This window comes from Rhinopithecus roxellana, chromosome 10 (genome assembly GCF_007565055.1).
Source record: "Rhinopithecus roxellana isolate Shanxi Qingling chromosome 10, ASM756505v1, whole genome shotgun sequence".
In the NCBI taxonomy this organism is placed as follows: domain Eukaryota; kingdom Metazoa; phylum Chordata; class Mammalia; order Primates; family Cercopithecidae; genus Rhinopithecus; species Rhinopithecus roxellana.
Window position 1 is genome coordinate 70,765,627 of NC_044558.1, and position 13,025 is coordinate 70,778,651.

A 13,025-nucleotide genomic window follows, 5' to 3' on the forward strand; every position below is an offset into this window, starting at 1 on the left:
AAAAAAAAAAAAAAAGTTTTTTTCTGTCTCAAAAAAAAAAAAAAGTTAAAATAATGGGAGTTATAATGTACCTTGGGAAGCCATTCTAGTAAGCCACTTAAGAGTGGATGATAGTGTTTTCCCTATATTTGCAACCATAGAAGGAAATGGCTTTGGGAAAAGGGAAAGAGTTTTGTCATGGAAATGTTAAATTTTAGGTGCCTTTGACGTATCTAAGTAGAAAACATATAAAAAATCTTATAAATACATGAGACAGTTCTTATAAATGCATGAAAATATAAATGCAGAACTCAGAATTGTGATCAAAGCTGGAGACAGCATTTAGAAATTACTCAAGTATAGAAAAAATTGCTCAGAAAGAGCTTTTTAAGAGAATCCAGTTATAAATGGAACCCTGGGATATGCTGACATTTAAAGAATATGCAGAGAAAGTAGTAAAAGACCCTAAGAAGGAGCAATTCAAGAGGTAAGAGGAGACCCCCTAGAACTAAAGGAGTTTCAATTACAAAACCAGAATGATTCAACAGAAAGTGATCAGTGGTGCCAAATGTGTTTGGGAGATTAACTAAGAAAAGATTTGAAAACTTTCTGTTGAATTTGGCAATTGGGGTTATTGATGACAGCAGGCTAAGGAATATTCAATTTAAGCAATGAATTCTTCTAAGTTAAAATCTAAAACCATACTGATTTACGCTATTGTACTTTTATTCCTAAAAACTGAAAAACAAGTTACTTTTTTCTTCCAACTAGTAGTCCCTTCTTTTTCTTTTTAGAGAAGAAGTTCATATCAAAAATATAGTAGCTAGCTGTTCTCTAAGTGGATTTTTAAAAACTCATGCTAGGATCAAAGGACCAATAATCAAGTGTGGTTTATCTAGTTGTAGGAAATTGTATTTGCCTAATAGAACTTCTTGCTGAACTGTGTTTTATAAACTATTTTTTTCCAGGAATTCTTTTTCAGGCTTAGAGGCAGGATGTTTTCCAAATATAGTTTATATTTCTGAAATTAGCTGTGAAAAATATTTTCAGGAGCTTTATTTTATAGGCTAGACATTTTCAGAAGAGATTCATTTAAGTTAAACTACATCCAGACATTTTAGTCTATTTAATATTGTGCCATACACAAAGTGCAGATGAAATTTGTAGATACGCATAAGATTTTATACATTTAGTTATGCCTTATCTTTTACTTCATAAGTAAAGCAACAAAAATCCTCTTTGAAGTCAGTGGTTGCTGCTTATACTCACAAGAGAGAAAACTACATTTAAAGTGCTTTTCCAGTAAAAATGTTGGCACAGTTTATGAGAGGAATTTTACTCTACTGGGTAAACTAAATTCTTAGCTTTTGTGGGCTTTTAACTTTCTTTCAGAAATACACTGTATTTCTTCAAAATACAGGGTAAAACTGTATTTTGCAGATATATATTTACTGTTGTGAAAAGGAAATTAGTTACTCTGGAACTCCTGCAGAAATAATGAACTTGGTGAATAACCTGATTTTTCCCCCTTATAATATTACAGTTGGGAATACTAATGGATCCCCAAACAATATTACTCATTATGACCTGCAATTCCTACTGGAATGACAAGGAATATAAACAATGAAACTCACAAATTAAATATCATTAGACATACTCTACACTTTATTAACATTGGCATCACAACTCTTGTAGTCAAGCTCTGTTATTATATGGTTTTACTATTTAATTTTGGAACACCTGACATCCTAGAGTTGAAAGATTGCCAAGTCCTTCTTCATCCCCAGGAGGCAACACAGTAAGAACTCGGTCTGGAGTAAAAAAGAACTGAACTTCAACTATTTTTCACTGCTGCTGTGATCTGAATATTTGCCAACTCCACACCTGAAAAAAATGCATGTGTTGAAATCCTAACCCTTGAGGTGATGGTATTAGGAGGTAGGGACTTTGGAAGTTGACTAATTCATGAGGGTAGAGCCCTCATTGTTGGAATTAGTTCTCTTATAAAAGACACTCCAGAGAGCTAGCTTGTTCCTTCACCCATGTGAGGACACAGTGAGAAGGCACCCTTTTATAAATCAGAAAGTAGGCCCTCACCAGACACTGACACCGCCAGCACCTTGATCTTGAAATTCCCAGCCTACGGAACAGTGAGAAATAAATTTCTGTTGTTTATAAGCCATGAGTTTATGGTATTTTGTTATAGCAGCCCTAATAGACTAAGATAAAAAAAAATTGGTACTGATAATGAGGTGCTACTATAATAAATATCTCAACTACCTCAGGTGTGTCTCCAGTGGTCCCAACTATAGCAATGGCTGTGATGGCCAGCCGTCCGGAGTGCACAGGTGATAAACTTTAGCAGTGTCCAATGGGACTATCTCCACTGACAAACAGAGTAAATGAGTCATGGTTGTGTGGCAGCTTCCACCTAAATTTCAAAGGATAGAGCTACCTACGGACTTGGGCACATGAGCTAGGAAGAAGGCCTTTGCAAGGGCAGAGCTATGTTCATGGAAATATGGATAGTAAAGGCCATGAGGTCTCAGATGGAAATCATAACATGTTATCATATTATTGGACTATGGAGGAAAGTTCATCCTTGTTCTAAAGTGGCAAAAAAGAAAAAATTGTCCCCACTAAGGTGATGCCTAGTGGAGCCATGGTGTCAGAGCTGCCCCCGTGACCCCGGACCACTAGAGCCACTGGCATGCAACTTCAGTCTGGAAGGGCCATAGGCACCAAACTACAATCCATGAGAACTGTGGCATGGGCTGAATCCAACAAAGCCACGGAGCAATGCCACCTAGAGCCCTGAGGACCCGATCCCTGCCCCAGTGTGTCCAGAAGGTAGAACATTACATCAAAGATTATTCTCAAGACTTAAGATTTACTGTTGTTAGCTCTGCTAGGTTTTTGACCTACTCAAATCCTACTACCCTTTTCTTCTTTTCTACTTTTCTTTTTTTGGAATGAGAATGTCTATCCTATGACTTGCCTATACCACCATTGTATTGTGTAAGCACATAATTTTCTTGATTTCACAGGTTCACAGCTGAAGAGATATTTGCCTCAGGATGAATCAATTATACCTTGAATCTCACTCATATCTGATTGAGTCGATACTGAGATGAGAGTCTGGACTTTATAGACCTTTGAATTGATGCTAGAATGAACTAAGACTTTGGTGTTATTGAGATGGAATGAATGTATTTTTCATGTGAGAAGGACATGAATTTGAGGAGCGGGGCAGGGAAAGAATGGGACGATCTGAATGACTATGTTTCCTCAAAATTTATATGATGAAGGTCTATACCCCAAGGTGATGGTATTAGGAGGTGGGGCCTTTTCTAGTCCCTTTTAAAGGACACCCCAGAAAGCTAGCTCATCCCTTCCTCCATGTGAGAACACAGTGAGAGGGTGCCCTGTAGGAACCAGAAAGTCGACTCTCACTGGATGTAGAATCTGCCAGCACCTTGATCTTGAAATTCCAGCCTCCAAAACTGTGGGAAAGAAATTTCTGGTGTGTGAGACATTCAGTTTATGGTATTTTGTTATAGCAGCCTGAACAGACTAAGACAATCACTAACTATAGGCAGCACTTCAGGCAAGGGACTTTAACTTCTCCGAGTCCCAGTGTCCTCAGCCATAGTGCCTCTTTTATAGAGGTATTGACAGGAATAAATGTATGGAAAGTGTTCTGTGACATTTCACAAATAACACACAATTGTACACATAAGAAAAACAAGACTTGGAGAGGTTAAGACAAGGTTGTCTATGCTTACAATTTACACAACCAGCTTTCCAAAACTCCTATCCATTGAAATATAATCATGACTCAATGAATTAGCCAAGATGGCCAAATAGGAACAGTTCCTATCAGCAGCTTCCAGTGAGACCAATGCAGAAGGCAGGTGATTTCTGCATTTCCAACTGAGGTACCCAGTTCATCTCACTGGGACTGGTTAGACAGTGGGTGCAGCCCATGGAGGGTGAACAGAAGCAGGCAGGAGGGACGTCACCTCACTTGGGAAGCACAAGGGGTCAGGGAACTCCCTCCCCTAGCCAAGGGAAGCCATGAGGGACTGTACCTTGAGGGATGGTGCTATCCGGCCCAGATACAATGCTTTTCCCCTGCTCTTTGCAACCCACAGAGCAGGAGATTCCTTCAGGTGCCTATACCACCAGGGTCCTGGGTTTCAAGCATAAAACTGGGCGGCTGTTTGGGTAGACACCGAGCTAGCTGCAGGAGATTTTTTTTTGTACGTGGCACCTGGAATGCCAGCAAGACAGAATCATTCACTCCCAAGGAAAGGGGGCTGAAGCCAGAGAGCCACATCATCTAGCTCAGCGGATCACACCCCCATGGAGTCCAGCAAGCTGAGATCCACTGGCTTGAAATTCTTGCTGCCAGCACAGCAGTCTGATGTCAACCTGGGATGCTGGAGCTTGGTGGGGGGAGGGGCATCAGCCATTACTGAGGCTTGAGTATGCAGTTTTTCCCTCACAGTGTAAACAAAGCCACAGGGAAGTTCAAATTGGATGGAGCCCACCACAACTCATTTTTTCAAATTGGGTGGAGCCCTCCACAACTCTAGCCAAGTTGCCTCTCTAGATTCCTCCTCTCTGGCCAGAGTATCTCTGAAAGAAAGGCAGCAGCCCCATTCAGGAGCTTATAGATAAAACTCCCAGCTCCCTGAGACAGAGCATCTGGGGGAAGGGGCAACTGTGGGTGCAGCTTCAGCAGACTTAAATGTTCCTGCCTGCTGGCTCTGAAGAGAGCAGTGGATCTCCCAGCACAGCACTCGAGCTCTGCTAAGGGACAGAATGCCTCCTCATGTGGGTCCCTGACCTCCGTGCCTCCTGACTGGGAGAATCCTCCCAGCAGGAGGAGTCTCCTCATACAGGAGAGCTCCAGCTGGCATCTGATGGGTGCCCCTCTGGGACAAAACTTCCAGAGGATGGAAAAGGCAGCAATCTTTGCTGTTCTGCAGCCTCTGCTGGTGATACCCAGGCAAACAGGGTCTGGCATGGACCTCCAGCAAATTCCAGCAGACCTGCAACAGAGGGTTCCGACTGTTGGAAGGAAAATTAACAAACAAAGGAATGCCTTGAACACCAACAAAAAGAATGTCCATGCCAAAACCCCATCCAAGGTCACCAACATCAAAGATCAAAGGTAGATAAATCCACAAAGATGAGGAAAAACCAGCACAAAAAGGCTGAAAATTCCAAAAACCAGAATGCCTCTTCTCCTGCAAAGGATCACAACTCCTCACCAGCAAGGGAGCAAAACTGGACAGAGAATGAGTTTGGTGATTTGACAGAAGTAGGCTTCAGAAGGAGGGTAATAACAAACTCCTTTGAGCTAAAGGAGCATGTTCTAACACAGTGCAAGGAAGCCAAGAACCTTGAGAAAAGGTTAGAGGAATTGCTAACTAGAATAACCATTGTAGAGAAGAATGTAAATGACCTGACGGAGCTTAAAAACACAGCATGAGAACTTCATGAAGTATACACAAGTATCAATAACTGAATCAATGAAGCGAAAGAAGATTGAAGATCAACTTAGTGAAATAAAGTGTGAAGACAAGATTAGAGATAAAAGAATGAAAATGAGTGAACAAAGCCTCTGACAAATATGGGAAAATGTGTAAAGACCAAACCTACGTTTGATTGGTGTACCTGAAAGTGACAGGGAGAATGGAACCAAGCTGGAAAACGCTCTTCAGGGTATTATTCAGGAGAACGTCCCCAACCTAGCAAGACAGGCCAACATTCAAATTCAGGAAATATAGAGAACACCACAAAGATGGTCCTGGAGAAGAGCAACCCAAGACACATGATTGACAGATTCACCAAGGTTGAAATGGGGGGAAAAAATGTTAAGGGACATCCAGAGAGAATGGTCTGGTTACCCACAAAGGGAAGCCCATCAGACTAATAGCGAATCTCTCTGCAGAAATCCTACAAGCCAGAAGAGAGTGGGGGCCGATATTCAACATTCTTAAAGAAAAGAATTTTCAACCCAGAATTTCATATCCAGCCAAACTAAGCTTCATAAGCGAAGGAGAACTAGAGAAGCAAGAGCAAACATATATGAAAACTAGCAGAAGACAAGAAATAACTAAGATCAGAGCAGAACCAAAGAAAATAGAGACATGAAAAGCCCTTCAAAAAATCAATGAATCCAGGACGTGTTTTTTTGAAAAGATTAACAAAATAGACTACTAGCCAGACTAATAAAGAAGAAAAGAGAGAAGAATCAAGTAAACACAATAAAAATGAAAAAGAAGATATCACCACTGATCCCACAGAAATACAAACTACCATAAAAGAATAATATAAACACCTCAGTGCAAATAAATTAGAAAATCTTGAAGACATGGATAAATTCCTGGACACATACACCCTCGCAAGACTAAACCAGGAAGAAGTCAAATCCCTGAATAGACCAATAACAAATTCCGAAATTGAGGCACTAATTAATAGCCAATGAAACAGAACAGAGGCCTCAGAAATAACATCACAAAACTACAACCCTCTGATCTTTGACAAAAACAAGCAATGGGGAAAGGATTCCATATTTAATAAATGGTGTTGGGAAAACTGGATAGCCATATGCAGAAAACTGAAACTGGACCCCCTCCTTACACCTTATACACAAATTAACTCAAGATGGATTAAAGACTTAAACATAAGACCTAAAACCATAACAACTCTAAAAGAAAACCTAGGAAATACCATTCAGGACATAGGCATGGGCAAAGACTTCATGACTAAAACACCAAAAGCAATGGCAACAAAAGCCAAAATTGACAAATGGGATCTAATTAAACTAAAGAGCTTCTGGACAGCAAAAGAAACTATCAGCAGAGTGAACAGGCAATTTACAGAACGGCAAAATTACAGAAAATTTTTGCAATCTATCCATGTGACAAAGAGATAATATCCAGAATCTACAAAGAACTTAAACAAATTTACAAGAAAAATACAACCCCATTAAAAAGTGGGTGAAGTATATGAACAGACCCTTTTCAAAAGAAGACATTTATGGGGCCAAAAAACATATGAAAAAAAGCTCATCATCACTGGTCATTAGAGAAATGCGAATCAAAACCACAATGAGATACCATCTCACGCCAGTTAGAATGGTGATCATTAAAAAGTTAGGAAACAATAGATACTGGAGAGGATGTGGAGAAATAGGAATACTTTTACACTGTTGGTGGGAGAGTAAATTAGTTCAACCATTGTGGAAGACGGTGTGGTGATTCCTCAGATCTAGAACCAGAAATACCATTTGACCCAGCAATCCCATTTTGGGTATATATGCAGAGGATTATAAAACATTCTACTATAAAAATCATGTGCACATATACGTTTATTGCAGCACTGTTCACAATAGCAAATAATTTGAACCAACCCAAATGCCCATCAAGGATAGACTGGACAAAGAAAATGTGGCACATATATACCATGGAGTATATGCAGCTATAAAAAAAGGATGAGTTCATGTCCTTTGCAGGGACATGGATGAAGCTGGAAGCCATCATTCTCAGCTAACTAACACAGGAACAGAAAACCAAACACTGCATGTTCTCACTCATAAGTGGGAGTTGAACAATGAGAACACATGGACACGGGAAGGGGAACATCAAACACCAGGGCCTGTTGGGGTGCAGGGGGCTAGGGGAGTGAAAGCATTAGGAGAAATACCTAATGTAGATTATGGTTTGATAGGTGTAGCAAAACACCATGGCATGTGTATACCTGTGTAACAAACCTGCATGTTCTACAAATGTATCCCAAAATATAAAGTATAATAAAAAAATCAATAAGCCAGGAGCTGGGTTTTTGAAAAGATTAACAAAATAGACCACTAGCCAGACTAATAAACAAGAAAAGAGAGAAAAGTCAAATAGACACAATAAAAAATGATAAAAGGGATATCATCATTGATCCCACAGAAATACTAACTACCATCAGAGAATACTATAAACACCTCTATACAAATAAACTAGAAAATCTAGAAGAAATGCATAAATTCCTGGACACATACACCCTCCCAAGACTAAACCAGGAAGAAATCAAACCCCTGAATAGACCAATAACAGGTTCTGAAATTGAGGCAGTAATTAATAGCCTACCAACCAAAAGCACAGGACCAGATGGATTTACAGATGAATTCTACCAGAGGTACAAAGAGGAGCTGGTACCATTCATTCTGAAACTATTCCAAACAATAGAAAAAGAGGGACTCCTCCCAAACTCATTTTATGAGGCCAGCATCATCCTGATACCAAAACCTGGCCGAAACACAACAAAAAAAGAAAATTTCAGGCCAATATTCCTGATGAATATCGATGCAGAAATCCTCAATAAAATACTGGCCAACTGAATCCAGCAGCACATCAAAAAGCTTATGCACCACAGTCAAGCTGGCTTCATCTCTAGGATGCAAGACTAGTTCAACATACACAAATCAATAAATGTAATCCATCACATGAACAGAACCAATGACAAAAACCACATGATTACCTCAATAGATGCAGAAAATGCTTTAAAAAAAGTCAACACCCATTCATGCTAAAAACTCTCAATAAACTAGGTACTGATGGAACATATCTCAAAATAATAAGAGATATTTATGACAAACGCACAGCCCATATCATATTGAGTGGGCGAAAACTGGAAGCATTCTCTTTGAAAACTGGCACAAGACAAGGATACCCTCTCACCACTCCTATTTAACATAGTGTTGGAAGTTGTGGCCAGGGCATAGGCAAGAGAAAAAAACAAAGGTATTCAAATAGGAAGAGAGGAGGTCTAATTGTCTCTGTTTGCAGATAACATGATTGTAAATTTAGAAAACCCCATCGTCTCAGCCCAGAAACTCCTTAAGCTCATAAGCAACTTCAGCAAAATCTCAGGATACAAAATCAATGTGCAAAAGTCACAAGCATTCCTATACAACAATATTAGGCAAACAGAGAACCAAATCATGATTGAACTCACAATCACAATTGCTACAAAGAGAACAAAATACCTAGGAATACAACTTACAAGGGATGTGACAGATCTCTTCAAGGGCAGCTACAAACCACTGCTCAAGGAAATAAGAGAGGACACACAAAAATAGGAAAACATAGAAAGAATCATTATTGTGAAAATGGCCATTCTGCCCAAAGTAATTTATAGATTCAGTGCTAATCCCATCAAACTACCATTGACTTTCTTCATACAATTAGTAAAAACTCCTTTAAATTTTATATATAACCAAAAAAGAGCCCGTATACCCAAGACAATACTAAGCAAAAGAACAAAACTGGAGGCATCACGCTACCTGACTTTAAACTATACCACAAGGCTACAGTAATCAAAACAGCATGGTACTTGTACCAAAACAGATACATAGACCAATGGAACAGAATAGAGGCCTCAGAAATAACACCACACATCTACAACCATGTGATCTTTGACAACCTGACAAAAACAAGCAATGGGGAAAGGATTCCATACTTAATAAATGGTGTCGGGAAACCTGGATAGCCATATGCAGAAAACTGAAACTGGACCCGCTCCTTACACATTAAACAAAAATTTGAATTAAAGACTTAAACATATGACCTAAAACCATAAAAACCCTAGAAGAAAACCTAGGCAATACCGTATATTCAGGACACAGGCATGGGCAAAGACTTTATAACTAAAACACTAAAAGCAATAGAAACAAAAGCCAAAATTGACAAATGGGATCTAATTAAACTAAAGAGCTTCTGCAAAAAAACTATCATGAGAATTAACATACAACCTACAGAATGGGTGAACATTTTTGCAATCTGTGTGACAAGGGGCTAATATCCAGAATCTACAAAGAAACAAATTTGCAAGAAAAAAACAAACTACCCCATCAAAAAGTGGGTGAATAATATGTATAGACACTTTTCGAAAGAAGACATTTATGTGGCTAACAAACATATGAAAAAAAGCTTATCATCACTGGTCATTAGAGAAATGTAAATCAAAACCACAATGAATACCTCTCATGCCAGTTAGAATGGTGATCATGAAAAAGTCAGGAAACAACAGACGCTGGAGAGGATGTGGAGAAATAGGAATGCTTTTACACTGTTGGTGGGGGTGAAAATTAGTTCAACCATTGTGGAAGACAGTGTGGCAATTCCTCGAAGATCTAGAACTAGTAATACCATTTGACCCAGCAGTCCCATTACTGGGTATATACCCAAAGGATTATAAATCATTCTTTTATAAAGACATGCACATGTATGTTTATTGCAGCACTATTCACAATAGCAAAGACTTGAAACCAACCCAAATGCCCATCAATGATAGACTGGATAAAGAAAATGTGGCACATATACACCATGGCATACTATGCAGCCATAAAAAACATGAGTTCATGTCCTTTGCAGGGACATGGATGAAGCTGAAAACCATCATTCTCAGGAAACTAACACAGGAACAGAAAACCAAACACCGCATGTTCTCACTCATAAGTGGGAGTTGAACAATGAGAACACATGGACACATGGAGGGGAATATCACACACTAGGGCTTGTTGAGGGGTTTGGGGGCAAGGGGAGGGATAGCATTAAGAGAAATACCTAATGAAGATGATGGGTTGATGGGTGCAGCAAACTACCACCACACATGTATACCTATGTAACAAACCTGCATGTTCTGCACATGTATCCCAGAACTTAAAGTATAAAAAATAATAGCAAGTATTTGGATTCCATAATAGGTAAAAACTATAGTAGGTACTGTAGATAAAAAGATGAATATATCACAATCTTAGAAATTATTGTCTCTTTGAGAGAGATAATGAGTATAATCTAAGAATTTAATTGACATTTAAAAGCAATGTTGTGGAATAATTCATGATTAATTGTGTGGTAATTTTTGTAGACATTATACTCATTTAAGTCAGAAGACAGAGTCATTGATTGGGATGCTGTCTACTATAACTTGATTCACTTGTCAGGGTTTCTATAAAGCTGAAGTACCTTATGCAAACAGAGAAAATATACATTTACAGAGATAATGGTAAAAACACTTATTGTATGTATTTTTATCTAATTCATGTTATAATACCAGGCTATATTTAAAATAAACAATATGTGATGGCTCCATTGGCTATTTTTATATAATTTGGTATTTCTTAGCTAATTGTTCAAATCAACGGGACTCCTTTGTAGTGCTCTGTGACCTGCGGCTCTGGAGTTCAGCAGAGGGATATATACTGCAGACTGAAAGGTGTTGGTCCGGTGGTTGAAGAAATGTGTGATCAGTCCACCCGACCTTGTTCTCAGAGGCGATGTTGGAGTCAGGACTGTGTGCAGCACAAGGGGATGGAAAGAGAGAGGCTGAATGTGAGTATCAACAAGTAAATTTTCAAAGACACTGCATATAAGAATGTGTTATTCATTTGGTTATTGCATTTCTAGTGTTCAACATCATGTGAGAGAAAAGATTCACATCAACGAACGGAGTGCACAGATAACCAAATTGGACAAGTGAATGAAATAGTCTATAATTCTTCAACCATATTTCTTACATCCAAGAATTGCAGGAACCCACCTTGCAATTACCTTGTGGTAACAGCAGACTCATCACAGGTAAGGTAAAGAAAGGAAGTTGAGATTTTTGCTCCTTGATAAAGCAGCTGGATCTACAATTTGACACAGCTGAAACTGGGTATAAAATTTGAATATGAGGGCAGACAATGGTATGCATATCAATCTAAGGAATGAGAGCCCTGACAGTTGGATGGTGCAAATAGAGTAATAGTGACAATGTGTTAAACTCTAGTGCAAGTCTGAAGTGTTAGTAGGTGCCAACTGTGAAACCAACCACCAGGAACGATTTGGCAAACTGGCCCTGTACAGTTGTCCACTTTTGAGAAATGGCTTTACTGAGGTGTAATTGATGAACCGTAAACTACATATATTCAAAATATATAGCTTAATAAGTTTGAACACATGTACACAGCCATAAAACCAGTACCATTTTCAAAATAAAGAGGATCTCCATCACTCCCAAAAGTTTCCTTGTGCTGCTTTGTAATGTCTTCCCCCACCTCCTTTTTCCCTCCTCACCCAATAAGTGACCTCACCTGTTTTCTAGCAGTGATCTATCACTATACTTGTTTGCATTTTATAGAGTTTTATATAAGTGGATCATACAGTGTATACTTTTTTTATCTACTGTAATGTAAGTATTTTGAGATTTGATCAGGTTGTAGTATGTATCAGTAGTTTTTTCTTTTATTGTTGAATAATATTCCACTATATGGATGTCTTTATGTTTGCTTTTCTTTTCTTTCTGATGTCTGATCCCCATGCAGTCTGTTTCTTATCTAAGCAATTATCATCTTCATCCTTAGAGGTTTAATTTCAACTTTTTTATATCTTCCATATCTCTACTTAACATGTTGAACATATGAAACATAGTTACTAATTTTTTTTGCAGGTAAAATTTCCCAATTTTTATTTTTTTCTTGATTTTTTTTTTAATTATAATTTTAACGTCCTCTTCTGGACATCTAATCCTAACATCTATGCGCATGTTTATAATTTAGCGAATTTTAGTATAATCACCTGTATGTGCAAGCATCACCATGATCTAATCCCAAAACTTTTTATCACTCCCCAAAAAATATCTGCACCCATAAGTAGTAATTCCTTATTCTCACATTTTCTCCTAGTCTCAGACAACCACTAATCTGTTTCCGTATCTATGGATTTGTCTGTTCTGCACATTTGGTATAAATGTAATCATACCATATGTCGTCTTTTGTGTCTAGCTTCTTTCACTTAGCATGATATTTTAAAACTTTATACAAATTTTACCATACATCATTGCTTCATTCCTTTTTATGATAAATAATATTCCATTGTAGGAATATACTATATTTTGTCTATTTATTTGTCAGTTGATGGACATTTGGATTGATTCCAGTTTTGACGTTTGAATAATGCTGTTAGAAACATTTGCATACAAGTTTTTGTGTAGACATATGT

At 38.3% G+C, this 13,025-nt stretch overlaps 1 protein-coding gene across 1 annotated transcript in view; it reads left to right on the forward strand.

Moving 5' to 3' along the window:
* Positions 1-13,025, forward strand: part of ADAMTS20 (ADAM metallopeptidase with thrombospondin type 1 motif 20) — a 218,081-nt gene that overhangs the window by 169,903 nt on the left and 35,153 nt on the right. Inside the window, exons 30-31 of the mRNA XM_010382396.2 lie at positions 11,202-11,375; positions 11,451-11,621. Coding sequence (XP_010380698.2) covers positions 11,202-11,375; positions 11,451-11,621 — 345 coding nt within the window. The remainder of the gene's footprint in view (positions 1-11,201; positions 11,376-11,450; positions 11,622-13,025) is intronic.